This window comes from Ricinus communis, chromosome 5, assembly GCF_019578655.1.
Source record: "Ricinus communis isolate WT05 ecotype wild-type chromosome 5, ASM1957865v1, whole genome shotgun sequence".
Taxonomy (NCBI): domain Eukaryota; kingdom Viridiplantae; phylum Streptophyta; class Magnoliopsida; order Malpighiales; family Euphorbiaceae; genus Ricinus; species Ricinus communis.
Window position 1 is genome coordinate 13,240,839 of NC_063260.1, and position 12,829 is coordinate 13,253,667.

At 36.4% G+C, this 12,829-nt stretch overlaps 3 protein-coding genes across 4 annotated transcripts; 1 reads left to right on the plus strand and 2 right to left on the minus strand.

Annotated features, from left to right (window-relative positions):
• Positions 1 to 971: 971 nt before the first annotated feature.
• On the minus strand, positions 972 to 7,595 carry LOC8281757 (pre-mRNA-splicing factor SYF1). Its single transcript, XM_002521387.4, has 5 exons — positions 5,737 to 7,595; positions 5,060 to 5,244; positions 4,797 to 4,967; positions 2,930 to 3,382; positions 972 to 1,623 (listed from the first exon to the last, which is right to left on the minus strand). The coding sequence occupies exons 1-5, from the start codon at positions 7,220 to 7,222 to the stop codon at positions 1,168 to 1,170; spliced, it is 2,751 nt and encodes a 916-aa protein (XP_002521433.2). The 5' UTR covers positions 7,223 to 7,595; the 3' UTR covers positions 972 to 1,167.
• A 583-nt stretch (positions 7,596 to 8,178) lies between these two features.
• On the plus strand, positions 8,179 to 10,231 carry LOC8281758 (vacuolar protein sorting-associated protein 28 homolog 1). 2 transcript variants are annotated; one of them, XM_002521388.4, is made up of 2 exons: positions 8,179 to 8,402; positions 9,200 to 10,231. In XM_002521388.4, exon 2 carries the CDS (start codon positions 9,313 to 9,315, stop codon positions 9,940 to 9,942), a length of 630 nt encoding a protein of 209 aa, XP_002521434.1. In that variant the 5' UTR covers positions 8,179 to 8,402; positions 9,200 to 9,312; the 3' UTR covers positions 9,943 to 10,231. The 2 variants fall into 2 exon arrangements, with proteins under 2 accessions (XP_002521434.1, XP_015576218.1); XM_015720732.3 differs by having other exon boundaries at positions 8,395 to 8,531.
• Positions 10,232 to 10,830: 599 nt separating this feature from the next.
• Positions 10,831 to 12,666, minus strand: LOC8281759 (syntaxin-124). The gene has a single exon (XM_002521389.3). It carries the CDS (start codon positions 11,900 to 11,902, stop codon positions 10,994 to 10,996), a length of 909 nt encoding a protein of 302 aa, XP_002521435.1. The 5' UTR covers positions 11,903 to 12,666; the 3' UTR covers positions 10,831 to 10,993.
• Positions 12,667 to 12,829: the final 163 nt, after the last annotated feature.

The window sequence follows — 12,829 nt, forward strand, 5'->3', positions numbered from 1 at the left end:
AATATTTGAAATGTTATATAAAAGAAATTTTAAAATTATATTTATCTATATATATATATATATATAATAAATAAATTAATGGCAGAAGTCATAATCCATCGGTTAAGTAAATCACTTTTTTTTAAATTAACAACCAAAATGAGACCGATTAACCAAACTTCTTGAAAATAAAAATTAAAACCGAACAATCTTTTCATTCAATTTCGGTCGGTTTTCTGGTTAATTTGGTTTGTCCCATAGCAAAACCATGCGAGTGAGCATACTTTTTAGCTTCTAGCACTTGATTAGACAAAATGGAAGCTGTGTTCAAGATTTCCATGGGATTGCTTGCTTCATTCCGAAATAGAAGGCATTCCCACTCTCATATCTCCAAAAGGATGCAAGCAAACAAGCTACATTTGTCCTCCATATCAGAGTTCAGACCCTGTTCAATATCCCTGATCAGCAATTGCCATGTTTGACCCACTGAGTTCCAAACCAGAAACTCTGGTCTTACATTCAAGCACGATGCTAGCCAAACTGCCCTGCCTTTCATCCTGACAAGCACCACACACCAGATAAAAATCATCAGCAGCATTCCGCTTCCTCTTCAAATTATGCCCTACTGGAAGTCCTTGAATTAGCAGCCTCCAAATAAACATCAGAATTTTGCTAGGCAGCATAAGAGCCTACAGCTCTTTCCAAACACCTGCTTCCTTTAAAGAATTCAGCATCAATTATTGATGAGACATAGTATATATACTTTCAAAGCTTGAGCAATTTCATAACCTGATTCGACTGAATAGCTCCGGTGCCTTGAAAAATGCCATACCGGAAAACACAATAATTCATTGCCACATTATGCACTTTTGAATATTCAGCCTCATTCATCAAACATAACTCATTTAAACCAGTTGTGATCCAGGTGCTCGTCCTGGCTATACCACATGTACTTCTCTGTATTTGTTCACGTCGCATGGAAATCCTTCCGGTTAGAAAACACAAGAAGTATTATGATATCAAGTAAAGAATTTGATGGAAATATACATGTTTTCTGATACAATAAAAAATTATCATACAACTTACAAAAGACAACTTCAGGTGTAAATCTGTAGCACTTAGCAACAGTATACAATCTGTCAAAACCTCATCCCTAGTTAAATGCCTCAACTTGAAATTTCCAAGTAATCATGCTTGTCTTTGCCTTTTCATTCTTGCAAGGGCACCAAGAGGGCCTTCACCATCCTTGTCCTTTGCAGCAGTGGCATGGTTTCCAGCTTCATCAGATTCAACCTCTTCTCTCTTCCTAGCCAATCCTCCAAAGACAGCAGATGGAACATCTTTTTGTGTGATTTCCACTTTTTCATCATCTTCAGAGTCACTTTCTTCTGGCAGTTCAATGTCTTCTTGATTTGCATTAACCTTTATCACTCCATCATTCTGTGATTCCACTCCAGCACTCACAAATCCAACCTTTCTGCTGCTATCTTTAGCTGTATTGTTGTTGGCCACAGGGGCTAACTGCCTTTCTAGAGCAGCCATTTCATCTTCAGGGACCCCAGCTAATTTCAATTTGTCTTTTGCCTCATCAATGTTCAGCCTTTGATCCTTCTGCATTAAATACTCTGGCAGAATAAAGTGTGTCTGCAATGAAAGGAATGGGGAAAGAAGGTTAATTCAACTGTAAATTCCACAAAAGATGCAAAACAAAGATGACAATCTGATATCACAAGGCTATATTACAATTCTTAGTACATAGACTAAAGAAGTCCATCAAAGTTTCAATCAAGCAACATATTGTCCTCAAGACATTATTATAATTGGAGTGGCCAGCTAATGGCAGAAAATTTAGAAGATAAATGATGGATCTCCACATATCATTACTATGTATCCTAACTTCAACCTAATTACAAGTTTTCATTTTTCTTTCAGGCTTCATCTGACAATAGCTGACAGCAAAACAAGGTATTCTATATGAAACAAAACCAACTCCATGAATGGCTTATTGAAGTTGCTCGAGCCCTTGGGTGGCATATTTGCTAAAGGCAAAAGGCACACCAAGGCGCAAAGGTGTCCTGGAGCCTAGGTGCAAGGCACAGGTGCGCGCCTTATAGTAGTAAGGTGCAAAAAAGAAAATCATAAAATAAAGCTAATAAGGCTCATTAACATAAAACATGCATAAAATCATAAACTTAGCTTGTACAGAGACATAAAACTAAAGAAAAACACATCCAATATAGGCCATAATAGTAAGTCCTACTCCTGCTAAATAACTAAAATTCCTAAAGCCTCTTCCATAAAACTATAATTATAGTGTCCTAATTATAATCATCAATTAAAATCATCATCAGTAAGGTCTATATAGGCATCTTCTTCTTCTCCAATCTCCAGTTCCTCATTTTCTTCAACATCAGCCTCTTCCTCATCTCTAAGTACTAAATGACTATAAACCGTCTTTCAAGAATATATTTTTGTTTAGACCTAGTAAGCAATTACTATAAACCCTTAGGCCTAGCATGCAATTCTCCTTTCTTCTTTTTTTTTTTTTTCTAGTCTGATCATGAGTGGTGGTTGTGTTTAATTTGCAATAATCTTCAATCTTCTTCCTTTTTTTCGCTTGAGATAATTAGGTGTGGGTGAGTCCATGAAAACATATTTTAAAACTTAAAATAGATAGCTCAAACTGCATAATGTATTTGAACAAGAAAAAAAAACCATTAAAGGTCAAAATATTACAAAGGCAAGGCACAAAAGGCGCCTGCCTTTAAAGCGCTGAGGCTCATAGGTTTGTGCTTGGTGCCTCAGGTGTGCCTTTAACAACTGTGTTGGGTGCACAGTGAAGATGAATCACAAAAGCAAATATTGATTTCTTAACAGCAATAAAGCAAAATGAGTTCTGACAAACAAATAATGTTACTATCGTACCACAAGACTACTATAATAAGCATACCTGGCTATAGCTTGCAGAAACACTTCTTTTAATACGCAGCATTTCCCGGAAAGTATCCTCATTTCCATGTTGCACCTCAAACTCATGCCATTCATTCCAGAAATCAGCATCAGATCGTGGATCAGAAAATTGAGAAGCAAATACATATATACCACGTGCACGATCAATTTCTCCCAAATTTTTCTCCAACTTTGCATACTTCAAACACATTGTTTTTACATCCTTGTCAGGAAGACCAGACTCAATGGCTTGCTCATATATCTCTCTTGTTTTTGGGACACCAAATATTTCTGCTGCACGGGCAATATAGATTTCATACATCTCCAATTTTTCAGTATTGGGGACAGCTTTAGTTGCTTGATCATAAACCTTCATAGCTCGCTTTGCCAAACCATAATCCTCTTCCAGCTTTGCATATTGAAGATACAAAGGTTTCACCGCATCAGCAGGAGCCTGGTAAGCATAAGAGAAAACCACAAGAACGTCAGCATCTCCACAAACTGAACTACTTCAGAGACAAACAGAACACCCATGCAGAAAACATAGAAACACCATACTAGCAAAATCAAGTTCAAAAACCAGACAAATCTTAGGCTAAATTGGTCCTGGAAAATATTATAAACTGAATAGCAAATATTCTAAGTCCCTATATTAAAAGACTTCTGACAGCCAGTCTGGATCTTGACCCAATAGGCAACTGGGTTAAAGAGTCATTGGTCCAACCGGTGGGTCAGTGGTTCAACCATTGGTCACATACACACACACACGTGCGCACATAGAATTCAATATAATAATATTAATAATTTACTATTATAAATATCATTTAATTTAATATCCTAAAACTTATTTTAAAATATTTTTATTATAATTCTTTCCATTTATTAATTATGTGTAACATGTCTTATATAAAGTAATTTTTAATATTAAATAAATATTATGAAAATATACTAAATATGTGAAATAAATGTATCGTATTATTTGGGATTTAGAATTTATATTAAATAAATAAAAAAAAACAAAATAACATCATATCTTACTTAGCTTGGTGTGAAGCATATTCAAGACTTACAATGTGAAGTTTGAAATTCAAATCTCAAGTTTGATAATTTTTTCTTTCAAATTATTTTCAATTTAAATAATGAACTGGGTCAATGCTTGGGCTGCCAGGTCACTGAGAAACACAGCCAGGTCCTTGGGTTTTTCTGGGCCAATATCCCATCTGGTTCAATTATAGACCCAGCTCGGTTTAGTGCCAGGGTCGACCCACTGAGCCGAGCCAGGTCTGATAACACCTGGACCAAAATACAAGGAAACATATTCTATCACCTAAAACTTCTTTTACTTATTAAAATTAAATCTCAAAACTTTTCATTGGGGCCATGAGTGCGATAGTCATATAGATACTGCCATTCTAAGTTCAAAATAAATTCTCAATCCATCGATAACTTAGCTCAAGACTCCGCTTAGACTATGCAATCTCTTATGAAACCAGACTTCATAAAGCAAATAAGTCCTGGAGAGTTCCTACAGTAACAAATCAGAACCGTATTTACACCAACCGTTTTTAATTAATGAGTTGGCAATAACTGTTATGTAGATGCAAATGATGCAGGTGGAATGTGCAAAACAAATGATAAACCTCAAGAGCGTGTCTCAAATACACATATTTGAAAGGAATGACAGTTGTATAATAAACGAACTCTTCCAAGCTAAAACTTCTTCAAAGATACCAACTCCAGAAGCAATCTCTAAAACAACTAAATAGAGCAAAACTTGCGAGCAGTCATTATCCATATGATGTGCAGGCATTATCAATATTATATCTGAGTTACTGAAAACTATGAGAACTTAAGAGCAAAGTGCATACCATGTCAATAGCATGTTCAAACAACTCTCTTGCCCGTTCCAGTTTTGTCTTCCCATATCTCTTTACAAACTTTGAAAGATATGTGACCCATATGTCTTTGACATGAGGGTACTTGAATATCTTCACTCCCCTTTCATAAACCTTGAAAGCATCTTCGAAGTATTTATGTTCCTGCACAAGCCAAAGTAAAACAGCTTATCAACTCATACAAATAAAGGTAACAACCAACAGAAACATTACAGTAGAATTACAGATGTCCATACTTCTAGAAGCAATGCAAAATTAATAATGATCTGCGGTGTGGCTATTTTTAGGTCCAATATCCGCTCATAAACCGCTCGTGTGGACTCCAAGTCTCCAAGGCCCTCTTCCAAATCGACATAAAAGGTCCAGAGTCTGAGGCACTTATGCACCTTCATCTGGACTGGTTCATTGCCATCAGCAGCCACTGCAAGTGCAGAAGATAAATAAAATGGCAGAAGTTAGAGTTTGTTTTCCTGATTAAGATCCTCCAAATGTAGCTTATTCATAAATTAATCATGTATAATTTCTTAACTAATCTAAAAAATTCTCATGCAATTTTGAAAATTTCTTATAATATTATTAATGCAAGAAGAAGAAGAAGAAGAAGCTTCAGTTTTTAACATAAATTATTTTAAACAAGGGTAAAAATGTATGCATAAATATTTACTGTCAGATTCATACATTGAGATCACATTTACATACAGCTTTACATATCTCGAGACTGATACACAAAACTTGTTAATCAAGTTCTGACAAGTATTTGATAATATGAATAAAGCTAGTCAGAAGCAGGTACAACAACCTTGCAGGATTATTCCTGTAAATTAATACTGCAGAGTTTTGCTAGCCATCAAATGCAGAGAAAATTATTTTAATAAAAGGAGAAAATCAGTAAATGAGAAAGATTTAGAAGTACCTCTTCGTTTGACCTCAACTGATGGTTCTGCTGTGGCCCGCCTCAACAGCTCCAGCGCGCCACTGAAATTTTGGTGTCTAAGTTCCATTTCAGCCCACTCACACCAAATGCTAGCTAGATTATCCACAGTTTTATAGTTCACTTGCACTGCCTTGTCAAAAATTACTCTTGCATTAACAAGATCATTGTGATTCTCATAGAGCTTAGCAAAAGCCACCCACAAAGTGTGGGGCTTCCCGACAGCTTTCATAGGATCTACTGTCCTTACTGCCTCAGTATAAGTCAATATCTGCTTAGTGGGATTACCCTCAAAAAGCTTAACCCTCCTGTGCCACTGTTCCACATTATGTGGATTTTGCCGCAAAAGTACACTATTGGCCAATTCTGGCCTTCTATCCATGAGATATTCCAATCGGGCCAGCATCAAATCCACATCATTATCTTCATGTAACCAAAACCCATTAAGCATCTTCTTCTCAAACTTAGAGTTCACTTCCAAACGAACATCTTCATCCTTCTCATCACCGCTCTCCTCCAGTGCTTCCCCTTCGTCATCACTTAAATCTAAACTTTCCATCTTATGAGCAACCATGCTCTCTTCAAACTGTGAATATGCATCAAAAATAACACTAAAATCTCTCACCGTAACAACTGTAGTCATTCCCTCCTCAAAAATGTCCCTTGCCTTCTCAAACAATCCCCTCCTGATATAATAATCAGCAAGAGATGTCCACAACCTTCCAACTTCATCTGTAAACTTCCTAATTCCACCTCTAATAATGGCATCCACATTCAACCCAGACACCTCCTTCGCATGTCTAGTAAGCAAATCACACAATTCTAGCCATAATGAATGCTTTGCTTTCCCCTTTATTGAATAAAACTGATCATCGTTCAGCACAGAAGCTAGCCTCTCAGCAGCCTCTTGCCAGAGATGAGAATTCACCAAAAACTCAATAAAATCCTCAATATGACTAGGATCATATTTCAAGTACCTCCTATAAACTCTGAGCGACGTCTCTATGGGTATCCCCTCTTGGCTCACAAATCTCAAATATAGCTCCCAAATCCTATCATGCTGTGTAACAGGCAATGCACAGAGTGCTCTATCAAAATTTTTCCGTGTGCGAGTAATCAATTTCTGGTTTGTCAAAATTTGCAAGTACATAATCCAAATTCTGGGCATTTTGTGCATAGTAACCAAAGCTCTTTCAAATGTATTATTCAGGGTTTCATATTGGGAATGAGTAACGGGTAAATTTCTAACAATTTCAAGACGCTCGGTAAGATAAGCATGCCAAAGCTTATAACTGCCAGGTAAAGCTTTAAGGGCTCTCTCATATATTATGAAACGCTTCTTAAAAGGGGATTCCCGGCGGGCTACTAGGTAACGCCACCAGAGCTTAAGACTAAAAGGGTTACGCAAAAGCTCCTCTTCATATAGGAGATCATCTTGAGAAGGGTAAAGCTCTCTAGGAATTGACATTTCAGAGCAACAAATAAGCACAACCAAGTTTCAATCTTCGGCAGATAGATAAACCCTAAACCTCTTAATAATATCAAACAAAGAGTACCGAATTCAAAAATTTATAAGCAAACCACTTAAATAGAAAGCACAAAGACTAGAACACTGCAGATTCAGGAGAACTTACAAATTCATGGGATTGATTGCTTAAATGGATTTACAGAAGGGGTTGATAATTATTATCGCAGAAAGCATACTCAGGACTGGGGGAGGGAAAAGAAACGAATCCACTGGTTCAAGTGGCGAATTCATTACCATGTTCAAACCCATCTACAATTCGATTTGTTCTATCTATGGGCTCATTAAGCTACTAACTATGGGCCTTTGAATTGGCCCAATAGGGTAATGCATATTGTTGCTTCTTCTTTTCTTTTTCCCCCCTTTTTGTGCAAGTAATTTAAAATGGATATATACATAAATCATTTATTTTCATTCAATATGGCAATAGGGTAATGCATGTTTGCAAATAGATTAAATAGGATATACATAAATCAACTTTTGTGTTTCATTCATAAACATGATGTGCACTCATTCTCTTCTCATTAAATTTAATTCATATATTTAAATTAAAAATGAGTTTTCTTTTTCTTTGTGCATAAAAAAATCTTTAAATTAAAAGTGAGTCACTAATCCAATGAATAGACTCTTTGTTGAAAAGATAATTTATTAATCCATTTTTTTAAAATTCTAAAATTCAATAATTGGATGGATGGGCAGAGGCATGGGCACGGGGATGGGGATGGGCGCAAGGAGAGGCGGGGGAAGGCAGAGTGAATCCACATTGGGATTGCCCGTAAGTAATAGGAATGATTGGACAAAAGGCATGCGAGGCTATGAAAGCTAATGTAGCGTCATATCACAATAACAGAACGTAACGGAGGTTCTTTTCATATAATTTCTTCTTCTTTTTTTTCTGGTCATCTCAACTGCTACACGTAGATGCCGTAAGCAGTAATAATAATGTAAGCGAGCCCACACGCAACCCCTTCCCTTCTCTCTCTCTCTCTCTCTCTCTCTCTCTCCCTCCCCCTCCTTCCCTTTTTTTTTTTTTCTTTAATTCTCTCTCTCTCTTCGTCTCTGCTAACTCCAGAGAGAAATATTGAGCCTTCACGTTATTCAAAGCCGCGTTTTTTCACTTCCTGTAAGTACCCTTTTCTCTCTCTAACCTCATATATTTTTCTTTCTTGTATAAAAATTTAGAAAGCTTGTCGGTTCGTTCTTATTCTTTTCTCTTTCGGATTCATGATTGTGCCTTTTAGATGATCTAGAGGTAAGATGAGTTTTTGTTTTTTCTTTTGGAAAAAAAGAAAGTGATTCGAAAAGGGTTTTGATTTTGATTTTGGGTTTTTTTATTTTCTGATTCTGAAGATCTATTTGTTTATTTTATTTTGTGTTATTCCTGTTTGATGATTAGGCAAGAACGGAAAAGTGAGCTGCTTTTGTCTGATTAAGAGTTTGATATCTGTATCAATACACAGCACAAGTAGTACAGATTGTATGATTAGTTGAAATTAAGCATTTTGCTTTGTTGGGTTTTAATTGGTAGTCAGGAATTGGTTTTTCAGCTTTGTGGGTTTTGTTTGTGCTTTTCTTTTTATTTCTCTCTTTCTTTCTTTGCTCATTTGCTTTTGCTAATTGTTACTTAGTTCCGTTGCGATTTGGAAACTATTTAGTTAGGCATTTTATGACTCCCATGTTATGCTAAAACCATTTGGATTGATGATCTAGATGTGAGAGGAGGCATATATATATACATATATATATCCCTGTTTAATGTAACCTCTTCGGAGGATGGTCTGAAGTCTGTCCCGTCAGTGTCTATATATTATGCTTGTAGACTTTGAGATTCTGTGTGCTGTGTTTTGGATAGGTGCAAATGCAATTAGCAATATTTGTCTAATAATGGTATCATCTTCTTGTATTTTTATTGCTTTACAGCGAAGAAGGCTAGTGCTCTTTGCGCGTGTCCCGTTCTCTTCTCCAATCCTCCACGCATACCCTAATATATCTAACTTCGAGAGTAGTTTTTTTAAAGCTTATACATATATTCAATGGAGGTCAAACTATGGAATGACAAGCGCGAAAGAGAAATGTATGAGAATTTTGCTGAGCTCTATGCCATAATTAAAGCCACAGAGAAGCTTGAAAAGGCCTACATTCGTGACATAATCTCTTCATCTGACTATGAAACTGAGTGCCAGAAACTTATTGCTCATTTCAAAACCCTAGCCTCCACATTGAAAGACATAGTTCCTAGCATTGAGCGCTTTGCCGACACATACAAGATGGATTGTCCAGCTGCCATAAACCGTTTGGTGACCTCTGGGGTGCCTGCGACAGTGGAACACCGGGCTGCTGCAGCTTCCTCAGCTACTACCTCTGCTGCTATTGTGGCAGAGTGTGTGCAGAACTTTATTACAGCTATGGATTCCTTGAAATTGAATATGGTGGCAGTGGATCAAGTGTACCCTTTGCTCTCAGACCTTTCAGCTTCACTTAATAAATTGAGCATCTTGCCACCAGATTTTGAGGGGAAATTAAAGATGAAAGACTGGATTACTAGGCTGTCTAAGATGGGGGCTTCGGATGAGTTAACAGAGCAGCAGGCTCGGCAGCTACACTTTGATCTCGAATCCTCCTATAATTCTTTTATGGCAGTTTTGCCTAGTGCTGGCACTTGATTTGATGTTGGTGAGCTTGTAAATTAATGGGCAAAGTCCTGGTTTGATTATGCATTACATAATATCTTGTTTATTGCTGCAACATGGCAGAACCCCTCAGCAACGAGTTGGAAAAATTACTAATTTTGTAACAGCTTATATACATTTTGGGAATGGCTGAACGATTAAACAGAGGCTTTTTTTGTTGTGTTATATTTTGTAAATTGTCTGTACTTGAATTTAGTACCCTCTCTAATAGTCATTCATCTTTTCATTTTTCTCTTATGAAAAATGATTTTTCTCTTCTAAAGAATGAATTATTGTGTTTATTTGTTGGTGTATAGTTGTCAATTAATAGGTAAAAGAATTGATTGCAGTCCAGTTGATTTCGTCAAACCTTGGTAAATTTTGATGTCTGACTAACACGGCTGATATGATCCTGTGGCAGACATTGGCATTGTTTAGAAAAGCAGTCGTGTTTTTGTGGATTATGGGGTTGTATTCATTTGCTATTTTTATGTGTTTAACGGACTAGGGTTGCATATTAGGTGCAAAGAACGATAAATCTGCAGGTGAAAGTTTCATGGCAATGTCCTTGTAATCTCTGACAGACAGCATTTTCAGCAGATCTGATAATGTGAACTTGGTATGGCTGGAAATTCTCTAGATTCAATTTAAGGATCTTAATTCTTTAGTTGATAATTGGGAAACGACTATACGTATAATGCCTGTACAATAGTAACCTTTCTCCTGGTATTCTTTCCTTTTTAACATCTTGCAGTAATTGATTAATACAAGAAGTTGGGATCATTAGCAGAATTCTTTAGCTCCATGATGTGGATAAATAGCTAATTACAAAGAAATTTTATTTTTTTCCCCTAACTACCTTTACAAGTTCTTTCTCTTTAGTCAGAATGTAAGTTTGAAACACTGGAATTGCAGTCCTTGGAGACTAAACTGAAGTTTTTTCCAGAGTTGCTGAATAATCTAACAAGTTCTCACTACAGTGAATTCATATACATATTTCCAGAGTTACGAGAAGAAGAAAACGTCATTTTTCTTCGTCTTCTTCCTACAAGAGAGCCAAAATTGATGGTAGGAGTGGCAGTAATAGCAAAAAGACGATGACAATACCACCATAAACTGCAATGCACGTCCATTTTCTAGAGCTTTTCTGATATTCTCTGGCATCCTGAAGGTTATCAGTCCCTCGCCGGACAAATGAGCTTGCGTGAGCCACATGACTCTCAATGTCATTGAGTTGGTGACCTTGAGCTTCCACAAGAGCAGCCATGTCCAAGAATACCTGATGGAGCTCAATCAAATTCTTCTCTATCTCTTTCACTGCATCATGTCTTTCTTGAATTTCTGATATTGTGTCAAGAATTTGACCTCTCCCTTGATCCTGAATTGCTATCTGCAGGAAACTTTCACTTTCTCCACTTGATATCAAATTCTCAATTGTTTCTTCACTTGCCTTCTCTCCTGTGATGGTGAAGTACCTACGTTCAACAGTTTCTTTATATTCCGCTGTCATTTGAGCTCTAAGATTCTGAAATTCATCCATAAGATCCTTCAGCTTCTTTCCTAAACCGCTAACAACAGATGTCCTGGTTCGATCTGCCGAAGATCCTGGACCACATCCTGGAACGTTTCTTGCAGCTGCATTGGAACGCTCCAGGGCTTCAAGCTTTCCCTTGATGATTTTGGCTCGTTTCAGGACTTGTTCAACATCTGAGTCCATGCGAGCACGAATGTTTTTCATAGTCTTGGCATTATGCACGGTCTTGCTTTCCTCATTAGCTTCTTGTAAACTCTTGTATAGCTTCTCAACAAGTTTCATATCCTCCTTGACGTTCTCAACATCTTCAAAGAATTTATCAAGATTCATTGGCTCCTTACCAGCCTCCATATCGTCAAGATATGCTTGTTGCTTGAGATCAGTGTATTTTTTGAACGAGCTTGAGAATAAATCGTTCATCTTGATGAAACTTAAGAATTACTTTTTTCTTTTCTCTCCCTTTTCTTCTTCTTTTTTTCTTTTTGCTCTTCTGCAAATCTTTTTACTCGTTTTATGTGAATGAAATTAGCATAAAAGCTTAATGCTGCTATGCATAAACTTAATAAATACCGAGTGTGCCTTTATTTAATCCTGTGTTCAAAAAGAAAAGCTATATTAACATCTTCCTCTTCATAATCTTCTACCTAACGAGGAGGAAGATAAAAGGTGACAACACCAAATAAAAAAGAAAAACCTGTTACCAAGAAAATGAATATAAGCTTAGAAAATGAAAATGGATGTGGGGTAAGATTATTTTTGGTGTGGAAGATAAAGGTACGAGAGGCTTGAAGTTATTTTGATATTAGGACCAGCCAAGCTTAACAGAAAGGTTGTTTACAAGTGTGGCTAAAATGTTTTAATAAGTGGATTACCCTTTTCCAAGTTGGTTTTGATTGACTTGGTCTTCTTTTGCTTTCCTCTCAGCCACAAAGCTACATATAGAGATTGATTGATTGATCACATATGTTCCAAAATCAATCTATACTTATGCTCACTTTCCTTCCAAAATCTGTAATTGTATCTCACCTTGTAATTAATCATTAGAAAACTTCAATAACATTTGAGTGGTTACATTTGGAAATATAATGATGATAATCAACAAGGATTCTGAGGTTCTATTACGACCTATGCTAATGTGTTACAAATTTTATTGCTTTCTTTCGTTCTGTTGACAGTTAAAAACAAAAAGGAAAAAGAAAAAGCAATTCCATATTGGAGCTCCAAATGTATAAATATTAATTGTTTTTCCCAAGTAATAAACACCATAACAGAAGACACTAAAAGGAGAATAAAGCCTTCAGGTATAAAATTATTGTAGAAATATAGATTATGCCATTTAATTATTAC